Below are 16,613 nucleotides of genomic sequence, written 5' to 3' on the forward strand. Positions count from 1 at the left end.
CACACACACACACTCTCTGGTGGATGCCTGACCCCTCCCATACATTGGACCAGGAGAACGAGCTGCCTTTCAATTAGCCGGCCACAGCTATGTGCCTCGCCTGCCTCCACGCCCGCTTCCGTTACTCTCCCTCTCCCTCCTCCCTCACCTCACTCCCACCACCAGAGCACAGTTCTGGGGAAAGATGGAGGCAGCAGGGGCTGTAAAGGGAATAGGGGAGGGGAGGGAGGTGAACTACGTCTGGTGTAAAGGGAGAGACGTGGAGGTGGAGACACCAAATGGAAACGACAGGTGCTCTCGTCGATCATCGGAAAGGGATGGAGCCTGGCTGGGAGGGAAGGGGGGATTGAACGGGAGGGAGACAGAGACCGATAAATCGCACAACACAACGGCAAGACAAGGAAAGGCAGACATATTGCAGACAGTGATTTACGGGCAACACATGGACCCTCTGTCTCCATCCCACACACGCGGCGACAGTCCCAACAGTGTTGCAGATTGCAGCTGCAGTAGAACAACACACAGAGGCCACGGGTTTGAACGGGGCCGGTTGAGAGACAGAGGTGGAACATAGACGAACACGAGAGAGAGAGAGAGAGAGAGAGAGAGAGAGAGAGAGAGAGAGAGAGAGAGAGAGAGAGAGAGAGAGAGAGAGAGAGAGAGAGAGAGAGAGAGAGAGAGAGAGAGAGAGAGAGAGAGAGAGAGAGAGAGAGAGAGAGAGAGAGAGAGAGAGAGAGAGAGAGAGAGAGAGCATAGACGAGCCAGAGAGAGGTGGACGAGAGAGAGAGCGAGAGAGGCCGAGACGACAGATGGAGAGAAATAACCATACTGGAGGATTGCATGCTCCTATTTATGGCTCCAAAACACCCGCCAAAACATTGTGCAACTACTGTATATTCAGCGCCAGGACATACACCCCCACACACAGGAAAATACGGTAGTACCCCACTGCTGGGGCCAACATGGTGATGTCATGACGGGGGTAGGAGCTGTGGAGCTATAAGGGGCAGCAGCAGCAGCACCAGTCCTCTGTCATAAAGTTACAACAGGGGCACACCTCCCCGGCCGCTCATGTATTTAACGACCCACCAACAACAGAGACCATTGAGGCCGGCACGCACAGCAAACAGTGTGTGTGTGCGTGTGCGCGTGTGTACGAGCGTCGCCCAATAACTTTACAGCCAGCTGTTCTCGCACAAAGGCAGTGTTCAGTTAGTACAACTGAGTCTCAGCCCAGGGACGTTCAGACACACAGAGAGAGAGTACTGGGGAGGGATATCGAGCAGGACATTGTACACAGAAAGGCAGAATGAGCTTGACTGTGTACGGGTTGGCTGTTGCATCTATAGAGTACTAAAGTGAAAACGTCACGTTGTCCTGGCAACCTAGTTTTCAGTTCAAAACAACGGCGAGCGAGAGATGGCGTTTCCCACTCTGGCGTTTCCCATTGCTGCCATGTGTTGTTTCTTTCAAAATGAAAATATATATTTTTTATATATATGAAGACAATCTATTCTCAATATTACTTCCTCATTGGTAAAGCAAACTCGCAAATCAATTCGAAAAAAATAAAATAATTTGGGGTGTGTGGATCCGAAAATCGGTTGCTATGGAAACGTGTCGTCACACTTTAGTACTCTATTGGATTGACTAATTGTGTGTTGGCTCAAGAAGCTGGTGAATAATTTGCACACAAATGTTTCCAAATGAGCTGTTAAATAATGAAGCCACCTTTACATAGCGCACAGAGGAGACAGAATCACCCAGGCAGTGATCAACGCATGGTTTATCACTACACTAAAGCCTGTACATGCCAATGGCCCTGGAGTGAGTTCAAGTACCACACTTGGCCTGAATAGCACTGCATTATCAAACTCCAAAACAGCAGAAGCCAGCAGTAGTAGGATACCGCAGGAGTATATTAAGGGTATCCTATAAGTTTGCAGGCATGTGTATTTACACTTCTGTAAGCATGCATTTGTTGTGTGTGTATGCAAATTTGTACGTGGATATGTTGTGTATGTGTACGTTGTGTGTCTGTGTTTGCGTGCGATCTCCAACCATCCCACAGCATTAACTTTTAATGCTGAAAGGCTGTGCATAGGCGGCCCCACGCTCATAAATAAAAGTGGAGCCAAGTTAAACAAATAAACAGAAACTCAATGCAACCAACTAACAGTAAATACAACCGCATCCCTCCTACAACCTCCCCAGCCCTGAGGGGAACAGCAGGTCGGCATTAAATAGACAATAAGGCTACTATGGTCTGCGATAGCAAGACGCTTAGGGTGAGAGAGCGGAGCGAAAGAAGAATAGCAAATCCATGCACTGACTAAGGGAATCAAATGAGTTATGAATCCATGAGCCAGAGGGTCTGACAGAGGCTGATTGTCTGGAAAGCCAACAGGCCGCGACTGTGTCTAAACTTGGAGGCGACCAATGGGGAGAGAGAAAGAGAGACCATGTTCTGCCCGGGGACTGCGTTCGCATTCTAGTGGCTTTCATAGCAGATTAGACAGGAAAGAGTTTTTGAACCACCATTGCATTGAAACCAAAGGGGAGCCGTATTGCCTGCACACAAACATGCACAGACACACACTTGGAAACACACTGATTGTTTGCGAGATTGCAAGTGGTAATTAATAAATTAACCCCACACACACACACACACACACACACACACACACACACACACACACACACACACACACACACACACACACACACACACACACACACACACACACACACACACACACACACACACACACTTTCCGTTTGGCAGAGGGCCATTGACCATTACACAAGTTCAAGCTGCCTTGTTAGCTGATTAGCCAGCTTTTCCTAATAGCCAGGGGGCCATGGCCATGGGCGAGGGGGTCGGGGGGGCAGGCAAGCATTAACGCATGAAGGCATGAAGACCAGACCAATCACCATCGGCCCTGATCAAAGTCTGCCTGCCTTTTTTTTTTCAGCGAATACCTTGCAATTAAGAGGGGGTTTTAGTAACATTAAGAAATGCCCTTAGGCATTTGAAACTCTCCCTTCACTGTGCATAAGTAACGTGTGAACGGTAATGGTCTCACTTCTGATTTACATGCACAGGCTGTTTACTGAGAAGTGTGCGCTTGTGAGCGCTGGTGGGATTCTCACACATGTGCCTAACTCCTCCCCCTCCCTGCCTCCCCCTAATGGGAGGGAGGGAGGGAGGGAGGGAGGGAGGGAGGGAGGGAGGGAGGGAGGGAGGGAGGAGGACTGGAGCCTTTTCTTGTCAGAAGCACGTTTGCGAGCATGTAAACAAGCTCCATTTGGGCGCTAGTGTGATGTTGACTGACAGCACTCGCCGCGGAACGTCAAGCCGCACACCTCGGGTGACCCCAGCTGTGGAAGGGGGTGGGTGGGGGGGTGTTTCAGTCACTACCAATCAAACGGCAACTTTGCCTTTCAGTGAAGCCCGAGGCAGAAAAGCCGAAAATACTGAATAATGATGAAAAGAAAACATGATTCAAAATACACTGCATCAATCCTAGATAATATCATTTAAATATTCTATTGATGTAATCAATAAATTTACTGCAGAATCAACGTCATGCTGTCGCCATAGACCAATTATACAGAGGTTTGTTTTAATTTCACTTTCAATAAAGACTGTTCCCATTTCAGTGACAAATGTGGTGCTGGGATTTATATCCAAGATAACAAATGTATAATAATATAATGACACAAACACTACAGCAACAACAAAGAAACACCTTTGACCATTGCATAGGCACACTAAGGGCACTCTAACGAGACATTGTTCGATAGTGGACTATTGATTTGTTTTAGACGAGGAGAAGGGCTAATGGCTGAGGATGTTGCAATGCTGTTAAGCCCCTTTCACACACACAGTTCCTGCTAAATGACTGGGATAACCTTTCAGGCCGCATTGGGGATTTGCACCATTAACCCATGCAGCTACGCTCAGAAATATTTCCGTCTTGCTCACTTTCACACAGGGCATAGCAATGCCGGGATAGACCGGCCAAGGGCCGGCCCAGCAGATGGAGGTTACGCAAACCTTATGGATGCCAGTCTCCATAAAACTGGTGGACCGAGAGAAGTCCAGTTTCCAGACATTCCTGAATAAATGAGCTTATTTGCAAACAAAATATTCTGCATCGATATTTTAATCGGATCACCCAAAAAGCTTTGATGCGTTAAGGTAAACATCTGCGGTGCCTCGTCTTGGGCGGAGTCTTGTGATTGGATCTCTCGCGCCACGTGAAGGCGTCTCACGTCAGACGGGCGTAACCTGCCGTTACCTGCCTCGCCCGGCAGTGTGGCTGCTCTCATTCACATCAGCCGTACCGGCAGTGACTCGGAATGTTATTAGGTCTTGAGCCTTCTAATTGCCGTCGGAGATTTCCCAGAATATCAATCCCTGTTAACATCCACACATGAAGACCCTCCACACATGAAGACCCTCCACACATGAAGACCATCCACACGAAGACCCTCCACACATGAAGACCATGAAGACCATCCACACGTGAAGACCCTCCACACATGAAGACCATGAAGACCATCCGTGTGGATGAAGCCCCTACACATGAAGACCATGAAGACCATCCACACGAAGACCCTGCACACATGAAGACCATGAAGACCCTCCACACATGAAGACCATGAAGACCCTGCACACATGAAGACCCTCCGCACATGAAGACCATCCAAACATTATCTGGAGCTCTGCAGGGTAAGACTGCATGTGCAAAACGCGCTAGACAGACACAAATGCTAATTGTGGGAGGGAGGTGGTATAGCTAGAGTAATATTGAGTGTGGCATGTGTGAGAGTTTCTTGAAGGCAGGGAGGGGGGGGCGCCACCAGTGTCACCAGTCAAGTACCCCTACTGGGAGCTGGCTCAGTTCAGCTTCTTTTCCTGAGTGGTTCAAGGCTCTATCCAGGAGTGTCAAGCCACCACTGTCAGGCTAACACACACACACACACACACACACACACACACACACACACACACACACACACACACACACACACACACACACACACACACACACACACACACACACACACACACACACACACACACACACACACAGCTGATTAGCAGTTTGAACCTGTCGTTAACCCACACACGCATGCATGCAGGCAGCCAGACAAAGGCACTCTGCTTTATAAACAAGTCCATAGTCCTACTCACAGTAATCCCCGGCTTTCCTCAGTGTTTGAAACAGGATGGGGGAAATCAGGGTTAATTAGCTCAGCCGGCCTAACTAGCCCATAAACCCACCACCAGTCAGTCAGCCCTCTACTCACCTTTTCCCCTCATTAGAAACCCGCTTACACATGAGAAGGATCATAAATAGTAGTGAACTGCACATGGTTTCACACATTATAAACTTCTAGATTATTCTAGATTCCACCTCAATACTACAGTTTATCCAGAGTCCATATTTAAATAACGTGGTGTTAGTGTTTTGCTACCCCAAAAGGCATTCTGTGACTTTAGGCCTTGCTAGGTGGCTTTACAATGCACCCAACCAGTGACCGAACTGAACCTTACAAATTACAGATGGCCCCAGGTGATTCTATGTCCAATCTGCTTCCTGCTCCTCCTCCTCTTGCATCATATACTATCTGCCCGTTAAGCCAGCTGAGCATCCCATCTCTCCTTAATAACCCTGTGCTCCTGTAAAGTACCCTTCACAACCAAACAGAAATAGTTTATCTTAAATAAGCAAGGGTTAGTGATGATACGGTGATACTGAAGAAATGTGTGATTCAGCTGCATGTGGCACGCTATAACACACCTCTATTCTATCTCCCTCTCTACATCGTTTGCTATCCATCTCATCACCCATTATTACCAATAGAAACTGCCCTCTCCAACATTCCATCTACCCCCCATCATCCCTGAGCCCAGTTTCATCCAAGACTTGGGACTAGAGCTGCTTTTATCGGTTTACATTATTTATTGCTGCTGCTCCCGATTTAGACTTTTTTGTCCATATATACGCACATATATACACTAGATAACCATGAGAGATGGACAAACGTTGGGCCCTAGAGGGGAAATACATCAAGCAAGTCCTACAGTCACACATTCACGCACACATCTAATTATAATGAAGGGACAGCAGTCGCTCTGCGGGGAAGCTGTGAGGATGTCCTTGGACACTATTGACCAATCAGAGCCCTGGGGTCCATGGAGGAAATGAGAAAAACCAGGAAGTACAAATCACAGGTTCTGTGAAGCGAGGCTGTGTTTAAATAATCAATGATCTCTCTGACCATGAACCCACTATCAATTACATTAGTCAGAAATGGCCAATAATTAAACAAACGACAGGAAAGAGAGTTAATGGATAAGGGAGAGGGGAAATATCGGTGAAATGTCAAACTGAAATGCTGAAGGTGGAGGTCTAAAGATCCTCTCCCTACAGGATGTTGAAGAACAGAGACAATGCCACATCAATTTAATCAAACATGAAGTCCGTTGTGGGATTACTGTACACACAACTAGGCTCATAGCCACTGTAAGCAAAGACAAAAGACAAACCACATGAGATGAATGTGAAGATTCAGGTTTCCTTTGCGTTGTTGTTACATGTTAGGCAATGTCCAACCATCAAAACATGGGGTTTATTATGTCACTACTCTATAGGCCGTTCATTTTGGAAGGCCGTGAATTATGAGTCGCTTGACGTATAGGTATCACAAGGTAGTACAAGTACAGAGTGTATACGTTTCAAAGGGTTTGATAAATGGTGCAGCCATATTAGTGTCATACGGGCTGTATGTAAGAGGAGATCCACTCTGTGCATCTTACAGTCCTCCTCCCTGCTACTTTACGCCCTATACAGCACTTACACTCAGCTCCAGTTACTAATGGCACACACTCTCAACGTGTGCGTGTGCGCGTGTGTGTGTGTGTGTGTGTGTGTGTGTGTGTGTGTGTGTGTGTGTGTGTGTGTGTGTGTGTGTGTGTACAAGGAAGATGAAGGCATGTCGTGATTGACCGCCAAAAAAGTACAAGGGCTGACATAAAATTAATCATGGTGTGTGTGTATGTGTGTATGTGTGTTGTGTGAGTGTGTGAGAAAGACCTTATCTTCTGAACTGCATAAAATAGAGTTGAACGCCCTTCCGAACTCTAATTTACATAAAGTGCAACACACTAGAAGAAGACACACACAAACCTCACACCTCTATACTTATTCTATCCCTTTAAATACAAAAAGATAATCGGGACAGCACTAGACCCAGACGTGCGCTTCATCGCCATACCTCCTCTTATGAACAAGCACACAGCCGCTCCTGGTCCCCTACCAGTTAACATATAGCCCTACTATATACAGATTCATATGCAGGAGGGTGGAACTAGTGCCTTCGACAGACCCTGGATCAGTGTGTCCCCCTCATGACAGATAACACCCCAAACTCTGGAGGAGCTCATCAGAAACACTAAGTCCATATCAACCAAAAGCTGCATAAGGCATAGTAGTTGCAGCTTGGCAGAATATATTACATTACACAATTTTGACTTGCATTGTGCAGGGCATCGAGGCACAGTACAACCTTTATAAGCAGGGGCATTGTTGTTGTATTACGATGCCAACCACCCACCTACCTACCTGTACGATTTGGGAAAATAATCTAATTGCGATTATTTTGACCAATATTGCGATTTAATGTGCGATTTTTATAATCTATTAAGTTCCTTATGTTGTGTATTATGCACTAAAAAATATATAAATCATTCTTTATTATGAACAACACAACATTGGAAGCAGTCAACATAAAAACTGCTCTTTCCTTTAGGCCAGGCCAATGTGTTGAGATTAATTTATATTATAAACTTCTTTACTTAACTATTGAATTGTAAAATAAAATAAATGAATTGCACTGATTTCCAGTCAGTAACGGTAACAAATCACTTTTATTTTTTTTTTTAATTGCAGCCTTTGCGATTTGCATACCACGTTCTATTACATCGCGATATCGATTTGAATTCGATAAATCGTTCAGCCCTACTACCTACCTCCCTACCAACTACCTACCCACCTACCCAACCAACCTACCTACCGGAATCCTATTTGCATGCAGTGGTGGTTTCATGGAGTTCGTTGCTTCTGCAGAGATGTGTGAGTGAATACAGTATGGGAGCCGTGTCTGTGGTATCTCTGCGTCTTGGTGTGTGTGTACAGCTCAGCCTGGTGATCGGGTTACCATTGATTCTATAAGGCCGTTAGTGCATTTCATCGGCCACTGGGGAAGAATGGATATAAGGGTTTTATTAGAGCCCAAGTACCCATCACACCTTAACCATGCAGTGGGATGGGATTGAATAGGCCCAATAAGCCCGGGGCCATGGTGTGTGTGTGTGTTTGTTAGAATGCCTCAGCCCTCTGTTTGCAATCTCCTTGTCTCAGATACAGGAGCAATTCAACCAAACAAACAAAATAAGCAGTGTGATCACACACACACACACACACACACACACACACACACACACACACACACACACACACACACACACACACACACACACACACACACACACACACACACACACACACACACACACACAGTGCTCAGTAGCTGACAGACATCATAGCATCTGCCTGGGCCGGGGTACAGGCCGGTGACAGGCCTAACAGGCGCTGCTACAGTCTGTATTTCTGTACCACCAACGGTCAGCTCTGCATTCACTCCCCATCTGTTTGGCCTCCCTCGTCTCCCAGTCCCTTATCTCCATAGCCATCACTCAGTCCCGTCTGACATCGGCATTGCCAGACAAATTGCTTTCCTCCAGCAGCCTGTCCGTAAGTCGGACAGACCACCGGTCCCTACAGCTCCCGTCTCATCAGCATCCTCCGCCGGCGTGTAAACAGGGAGCTCTGATGGATGACTGATGATATAACAAGCCACCGACTACACGCCAGCCCACTGTCTCCTTTTCCCTGTGTCAGCCTCTTACACCCTCATCTCCTCCTCCATCTCCTCCTCCTCCTCCTCCTCCATCTCCTCCTCCTCCTTCTCCTCCTCCATCTCCTCCTACTCCTGTGCATGCTCCTATTGCTCCTTTCCCCATGCGAAAGCTGCCGTCCTTCCTCTCTGGACGACTTTGTCCACAAAACGACCCCAGTGTGGCCTCTGTTGCTCCTTCTACTGAAAATGGAGGCCGGAGGTGTGTGTATGTGAGGGTGGGAGAGAGGGAGAGGGGTAGAATGGGAGTGGACAGCAGTGTGGCCGCAGCTCTGTCGAAGAGCGCTGGGGACGTTTTCTTGGCGCACGTTGGGTTGAGTTAGCGCGTCAGGGAAAGGTAGGGGGACAGGAATCAATGCCAGCGACAACGACCAATAAGGGATACTGACAGGGGGAGGGACAGGGTGTGAGAGGAAGGGTTAAAGTTAAGACAAAAGGAGAGATGGCTCGCAGTATAGCAGAAGGGAGGGAGAAAGAGATGGACAGCATCTCCACTCCTGTGCATTTTCAATCAAAATATGTATAATTGGAAATGTGGAGGAGGAGGAGGAGGCAATATTGCCATGCAGCTGGCTATAAATGGCTCATTTGTCACACTATTCCTTGGACACTAGGGTAAAGGACAAACTCACCCACACACACACACACACACACACACACACACACACACACACACACACACACACACACACACACACACACACACACACACACACACACACACACACACACACACACACACACACCTTGGTCATGCTATTGAGCAGAGTAATGGCTTATAGTTCCTCGAATATTGCTGCGGCTGAGGGCGTTCTGCCCATCACAGCGTATACAGTATCGTGGACCAATCACAGCGCACCCCTCCCCTCAAAGACAAGGGCTGATATCGGCAGATGAAAATACACACAATATCATATACTGCTGCTGCAGCCCTACATACAGATATCCCCACACAAACACGCACACACAAGGCTGCAGAGGTGATTGGAAAGCAGCAGTTCTGGAGAATAACACCTTACCCATACTAGAGATAAGCGCTACAGCGCGCCGCAAAGAGAAAGATGGAGGAAGAAGTGGCCGCAGGCTGACTCTCTTCAGTGAGCCCCCGTATTGATTGTCAGACAGTTGAAGGCCAGCAGGCTTTCATGACTGCTACACAAACACACACACACACCAACATGTCTCATACTTTTCCAGTATTGATGCACTGCAAAATGAACTAGACCGGTATTATGAGCTCCAAACCATATGTTTTCAACAGGAGGGGAACCGGACCAGCAGAGCTGTGGATCCCAGTGAACCCATGACTGGTAAACACATTAGTGTGATGTCACTGGGCGAACCTTTTCCCTCCTTATGGTCAGAGACTTGACTCAAGCGCCGATACAGAATCGAGACATGACTTTGGTGCATTCACGCTGAGCCCCGACTGCACATCCACACAGCCACAACCAGGGACTCTATCCTAGAAATGGAAATGGATGTGGGTAACCTTTAAAATCAACATGAGGGCAAACATACCCATGTCTGTTAGTCTCTGTCTGTCATTATGTGAGCGGGGCAATCAGAGAGTGGGATGCATTTCAGCTGATCAAGAGGTTAATTACACCACCACTACACTGGTCTGTTGGATCACATGAACTCCGACTCAAACCGCTGCAACTTGGATACACAACTTAAGCCTTCTGGCTACAGCACGTAAGAGGAATAATCGGACAAGAAAATGTGAGCCTCGGTTTTTGTGTGTGTGTGTGTGTGTGTGTGTGTGTGTGTGTGTGTGTGTGTGTGTGTGTGTGTGTGTGTGTGTGTGTGTGTGTGTGTGTGTGTGTGTGTGTGTGTGTGGTTATTCTTGTCTTTTGTTTCTAAAATCGGAGCACAAGACAAACTATTCATAAGAGACCCTAGCACATAACATGCAAGACATATATAGCAAACACTTCCCCTGGAGACCAGGGAAAGAATGACGAGTGGGAGACGTAAGTCATAATGGCTGTAGGAGCCATACTGGTCACATTGTTGTTCCCGTTCTGGGAAACATGAGAACATATGTTGAAGACTGCTTTGAAGAGACCCATGAGTCATGACTAAAGCTATTTCCCAACATTACTTCAAACTTGAAAGTATTCAGGATAAACTGTTTGGACATAACAGGCTGTTTGCTATCACGCATGTAGAGAACGTGAGATGAGCGAGGCAGAGATGGGATGTAGGCTAAACCAATTAGCGTCCGGCGGCTGTCATGGCTGTCAGTGGATGGCAGGTGTGCCTCCGTATCTAACCGAGACGAAGAGACTTGTGCATAGGCATCTCCCACCCGGGTGCATTGAAACCAACGACCTGTTCAATCCTGTTCAACCGGGACCTTCCCGCTGAGCTCGTGTACAGTAGCACCGCTCCGCGTGGAGTCGTTGACGTGATATGTTGTGATTTAGCTGGGAATTGTATCCTAAAGTGTGCCGCGTTGAGAAGACCGCAACACAATACACACACTCTTTGTCGATACATAGTGTGACATTGTAACGAAAGCAAAACGACTTACCGTTTGATCTTTCGAGTTATTCATCCTCGCGCGCACCAACTCTGGCAAACTGGCAGCTCGTGCGCTGCTTACGCAATGCCCTGTTCTGCCCGGCTCCTCGTCATGACTGCAGTTTGGTCAAACCCTCGTCGAGCATTCATCACACAGGACGCTAGCTCCACGCCGCCTCGGTCCGTGTAATGTCCCAGACGCTTATGTCAGATTTTCCTCGAGAGGTAGATCCGTGACGTGTTGTCAAAAAAGTGCTGGAAAAACTCTCAGAAGTTTTTTCTTTTAATAGTCTAACTAGTGCTACACACAGACACGGTGCTTAACTCCTGAAAGGCGGCTGTGGGGTAACGGTTTTGAAAAAGACAATAACCCGCACTGCATTCAACCACGCAGAGCCTCCGGTGCTTCGATACAGAAGCACACTAAAGCTTTCCTCAAGATTGACCGTCTCTCAAGAACCAACCGAAAGGCTTTGGTGAGGAGGCGGGTGTCCGCGACTTAAAATCCAGGCTCTTTGCTCACACACAACACGCGTGTCATTCAATGTAGGCTACAGTATTTCAGTTGAGACTAAAATGAGCTCTCTTTCTCTCTGAGTCTCTCCAAGTTTCTCTCTATCCCTTTGTTTATCTCTCAAGACCAATTCTCAATTATTTAAAAAGACGTCTTTTTTTTTGCATAACAAAATGCATCTTTATATTTGGACACTTGCATTAAACCTTGCATATCTTATAAAGCTTAGAATTTCTTGACATCTTTACTTTGGTTGATGAATATATAGAAAGGCAGTAATAGTAATAGAATAAAACCAGTTTGGCTGAATCTAACAATAGACCTACACAAAAAGGACATCACCTACAGGTTACACACTTGGGGTGACAGACTTGTATACAATAATCCTCTGAATGCATATCATTTGCATACGCTTTAGAATAAAGTGATCTATTCTTGTCTTCACTTCAACCACTTGACCTAGTATGTTCAAGATAGACAGATTTGGAGTATTTCCCCTGCCATGGCCCGTGTGTAGTAATTGGTGCACTCCACAGTGAAGCACTTTTTCCCTTGACACTTGAAATGAACTGCAGGTAGAGACGGAAAATGCAGCTGAGCCAAACGGTAAAAGAAATCGGTTTGGATTTATCAGTCACAACAATATTTATATTGGTATTTAGTCATTTGACTATAGGTAAATCTCCAAAACACCAAATGATGAAAAATAAAACACATTCTCACATAGCCTCACTCTAGTCCGCTGGGGATAAGTTATAATGAAAATACCATTCATTCATAATACCTCAACAAAAATCGATATCCAGAATCTGTTGTTCTTGGCTGAGCACTGAAGACAGGAAGAGGAGGGAGACAGCAGAGGAGCAGTGGGAGGATGGGATGGTATTAGGGGAGCTGGGGTGTGTGTGTGTGTGTGGGGGGGGGGGGGGGGGGGATGTATCAGAGAGAGCCTGGGCATGCTTGACGTCGTATGAACAGCAAAAGGGCAGCCGAGAGACCCCACTACCAGGCGATTGAATGGTACGTCTATCAAAGGACGCAGCAGTCCACCCCTGTGGATACAATGGTGGCCGAGGAGGAGGGAGGGAGGGAGGGAGGGAGGGAGGGAGAGAGAACGCTTTGTCACTGTAACCGCTTCACCGCAGCACGCTGATGCGACTCCCACGTGCAACGGTAGAAGGGGCCAACCGGTCAAGTGCCGACAGCTCTCTCTCCTCATCTCTGTCTCTCTTCCTCTCCTCCATTGCTTATAGTGCTGTACATATCCCACTGATAATCAGATTGCGGTGTCACTAGCAGCGAGGAGCTGGTATCTCCCTGGCTGATGGGGGACAGGCAGGAGATATACCTTCAGTGGATCATCCATCAAACATTTTCTAAAAGTAGAACAAAATAACATTCATGTACAAAATAGAACATTCCAGGGAAAACACATGGAAGCCAATGAATATAACCAGTACACATACTTATCTTAATGCCTCGCGTAAGCATGATTCACACCCAAATAATTCACAGACAGTCATGAAAACTCTTAACTCTCGTCGTTAACAGACTGAGGGGCGTGGAGGAGGGCAGCGAAAGGCATTGACCAAATTAGGATCAAAAATAATCTCATTCCTGCGTTTCCGCAGAATCACAACAATATGATGCTAGCATACCCCGGGGGGACAAGAGGCGGAAACGATAGCCATCCGTTTCGGCAGTGGGAATGCATGACGTTCCTCTGGATGATGAGACACATTCCTTGAAGCTGTCAGGGCTTCCCATCGAGGGGGCATCAGCAGCTTCCTATTGAGTCACTAGAACAGGAGCTTGTTTCCTCCACAAACTTCCTGTCCATGCTATACTGGGAACCAACACCCTGGGTGATTCTCTTCCTCCGCACACACACTGGAGACACAGAGGCGCTGTTTCCCCTTCTTTCTGTTGCTTTGCACAGGTCAAATATGACAGACTGATGCAGTCTGTCATATTTGGGTTATGGGTTCACCTACTGCCTGTAGTGGTGTCAACCATAGACTGGATGAAAGTGAAGAAGAACTGAAAAAGGAAGAAAGAAAGTAAATCCTTGATGGACACACCTAATGACATACCGTATGAAGGCCATCTCTGTCCTGTGATGACCTACAGAATAGTTTCGAGCAAAGGGTCTCGGCCAAGTAGGCGTATAAAGGGACACAAACCCAATCAGCCTATCAGACCTAATTGGAATACAATGCCACGTTACACCAGGGACAAAAATGCATATTGACTTAAAGGGCTTTAATATAATTTGAATAAGAGAGTAATATTGTCTTTTAGTTGGTCTCTCTCCTCCCTCGTCTCTCTTGTCAAACGCACAAGTTATCTCCAAAAGTTAAGTTTCCATGACCGGCACCTCACTCTGACCCAAGCCTCTGACCTTAAAGTAATGGCTCTGACATCATCTGGCTGCAGGGTTTGCTCCGCTGAGCTCATCCCAGTGAACTAGGGAGGTTGTGTTACATGGAGCTCTATGGAAAGGACCGGGAGGCGGACAACACTCCCAGTCATGCCTCTCAACACCTCACACAACAACAAGGGGCCCCTTTCACCAGCCCTGGCTCCCATCCCTAGCCCAGTCAGAGGCCCCAGTCCCAGCTCCGAACCATCTAGGTTTCCCCCTCTGGGACTTAATGCTACTCCTTAGTATTTCGTTTTTCCACAACATCGCCATCCATCATTGCACAAGGCTTGTATCTTCACACACGGAGGTCATTCAACAGCAAAGCAGCCCCCATCATATCAGAGGTTGATGATATAGTAAATTTGTAATATAGCATCTCAGTACTCGCTAGGACCGCGGAAACGAAATGGCCTCACCTTTGGTGCACACATGGAAGAGTGAGGTGTTCCACTGCTATACAACCTAATTTGAATAAATTACAAAGCTTCACATTCATTTGAATTATAATATATGGGCAATTATCGTGCCGTTATTTGCCCATCTCATTAAAATGGTGCGAATATTCAAGTAGAAGAGATGTAACAAGATTTGGTTTTGAAGAAAATAGTCATCTTCTTGTCCTTGGTAAAAAGCAGACAGCACATTCATCAGATCACCAGTCCTCTAAATGTTGACAGACTGCACATACACACTAAACACACACACACTAAACACACACAACCCCCAGTGAGATTTGTGCATGCATACACACATCACTCGCCAGGTCTCCTGCAGTTCTCAGTAATTCAATGAGACAATCTGGCATGCTCACAAATGCACCTTTGCTTTTCTACGAGCGCACACACACACACACACACACACACACACACACACACACACACACACACACACACACACACACACACACACACACACACACACACACACACACACACACACACACACACACACACACACTCTCTCTCTCTCTCTCTCTTCAATGGAGTGTACATTAGGGGAGGGTTTGTTTGAATAGTTGTTATTCTACTGGTACAAGCCTTGTTGTTTATACTCCATCATCACCCTACTCTTGCATCAAAGGCATTAGGAGTTCAAACGCAGATGCTGCGAAATATAAACCGGCTCCTCCTACACATTGAAATAACTCAGTAAAGCAATGTTACTTAATCCCAAGCAATTAGCTTTGTTATTGAACCATAAAAACACATACATCTACAAGCATTGCCCAGATTATGATCTCCAACTCATTCAAACGGAGCACACACACCCATAAATTACAACCACATGTGCTTACGAACAAATAGACACGCACCACCACAATAACAAATATATTTTTGAACACAAAAAAAAAACCTTTGTATAAAAAGAGAATTAATTGATAGCAATGCATCTACAATGCATTTTCACATCTTTTTTAATTTTAATCCTGGCGTGACTTGGTTTAACATATAACCAGAAGCCTTTTGACAACCTAAACACTGTTTAATATGATGCGGTTTTAATTGGAAAGCAAATGCCTCTATGAAGCACTGGCCTCTGGGAATATGAATTTCTGCACTGTACTGCAAAAGGATAAACTGCAAGCCCCACAGAGAGAGGCTTGCAGAGGCTGCTGGTGTAAGCAGGAAAATAAATAGACAAGGATAAAGACAAGGTGACGAGGAGTGCGGAGATGAAACAGAATGAAGAATGGCCGCCGGGCAAGGTAAGAGGAGAAAGCAAGAGACAAGGATAGCGGGTAAGAGATGTGAAAATAAGAAAGAAACTGAATGGATAGGAAGCTAAACTGAAACCACAGAGTCCAGGGCAAATGATAAACCAAGCGCAAATAGCCGCTTGCGTTTCACGGTTTCAAGGTCTTGGCTGCTGTTTGTCAAAGGAAGCTGGCTGAAGGGGAAGCATTTGACTGGTTCCTGCTCACACAGAGTGGCTATTCAGATCAGACCTGCCCCAATTCAGCCTGCTGTGCTGGCTGGTACTGAGGACTGAGACGAGGGGTGGAGGAGAGGGAGAGAGAGGGAGTCAGAGACGGAGACTTAGACTGGGATGAGGACATGGACAGGAATAGGGACAGGGGCAGGGTGAGTGACAGGGACAGGGACAGATCCGGAAATAGAGAGAGAAGGAAAGCACCATAAAAGCGAGAGGGCGAAA

The 16,613-nt window shown here is 46.7% G+C and overlaps 1 protein-coding gene across 2 annotated transcripts in view; it reads right to left on the reverse strand.

Annotated features, from left to right (window-relative positions):
* The window catches only part of rtkna (rhotekin a), a 43,890-nt gene that overhangs the window by 18,680 nt on the left and 8,597 nt on the right, over positions 1–16,613 (reverse strand). The window contains exon 1 of one of the 2 annotated variants that reach the window (XM_056592060.1): positions 11,531–12,823. The exons of the other annotated variant lie outside the window; for it this stretch is intronic. Coding sequence (XP_056448035.1) covers positions 11,531–11,554 — 24 coding nt within the window. The 5' untranslated portion in view covers positions 11,555–12,823. Of the gene's footprint in view, positions 1–11,530; positions 12,824–16,613 lie in introns of those variants that run through there. 2 annotated transcript variants of the gene reach the window in all.

This window comes from Gadus chalcogrammus, chromosome 6 (assembly GCF_026213295.1).
Source record: "Gadus chalcogrammus isolate NIFS_2021 chromosome 6, NIFS_Gcha_1.0, whole genome shotgun sequence".
In the NCBI taxonomy this organism is placed as follows: domain Eukaryota; kingdom Metazoa; phylum Chordata; class Actinopteri; order Gadiformes; family Gadidae; genus Gadus; species Gadus chalcogrammus.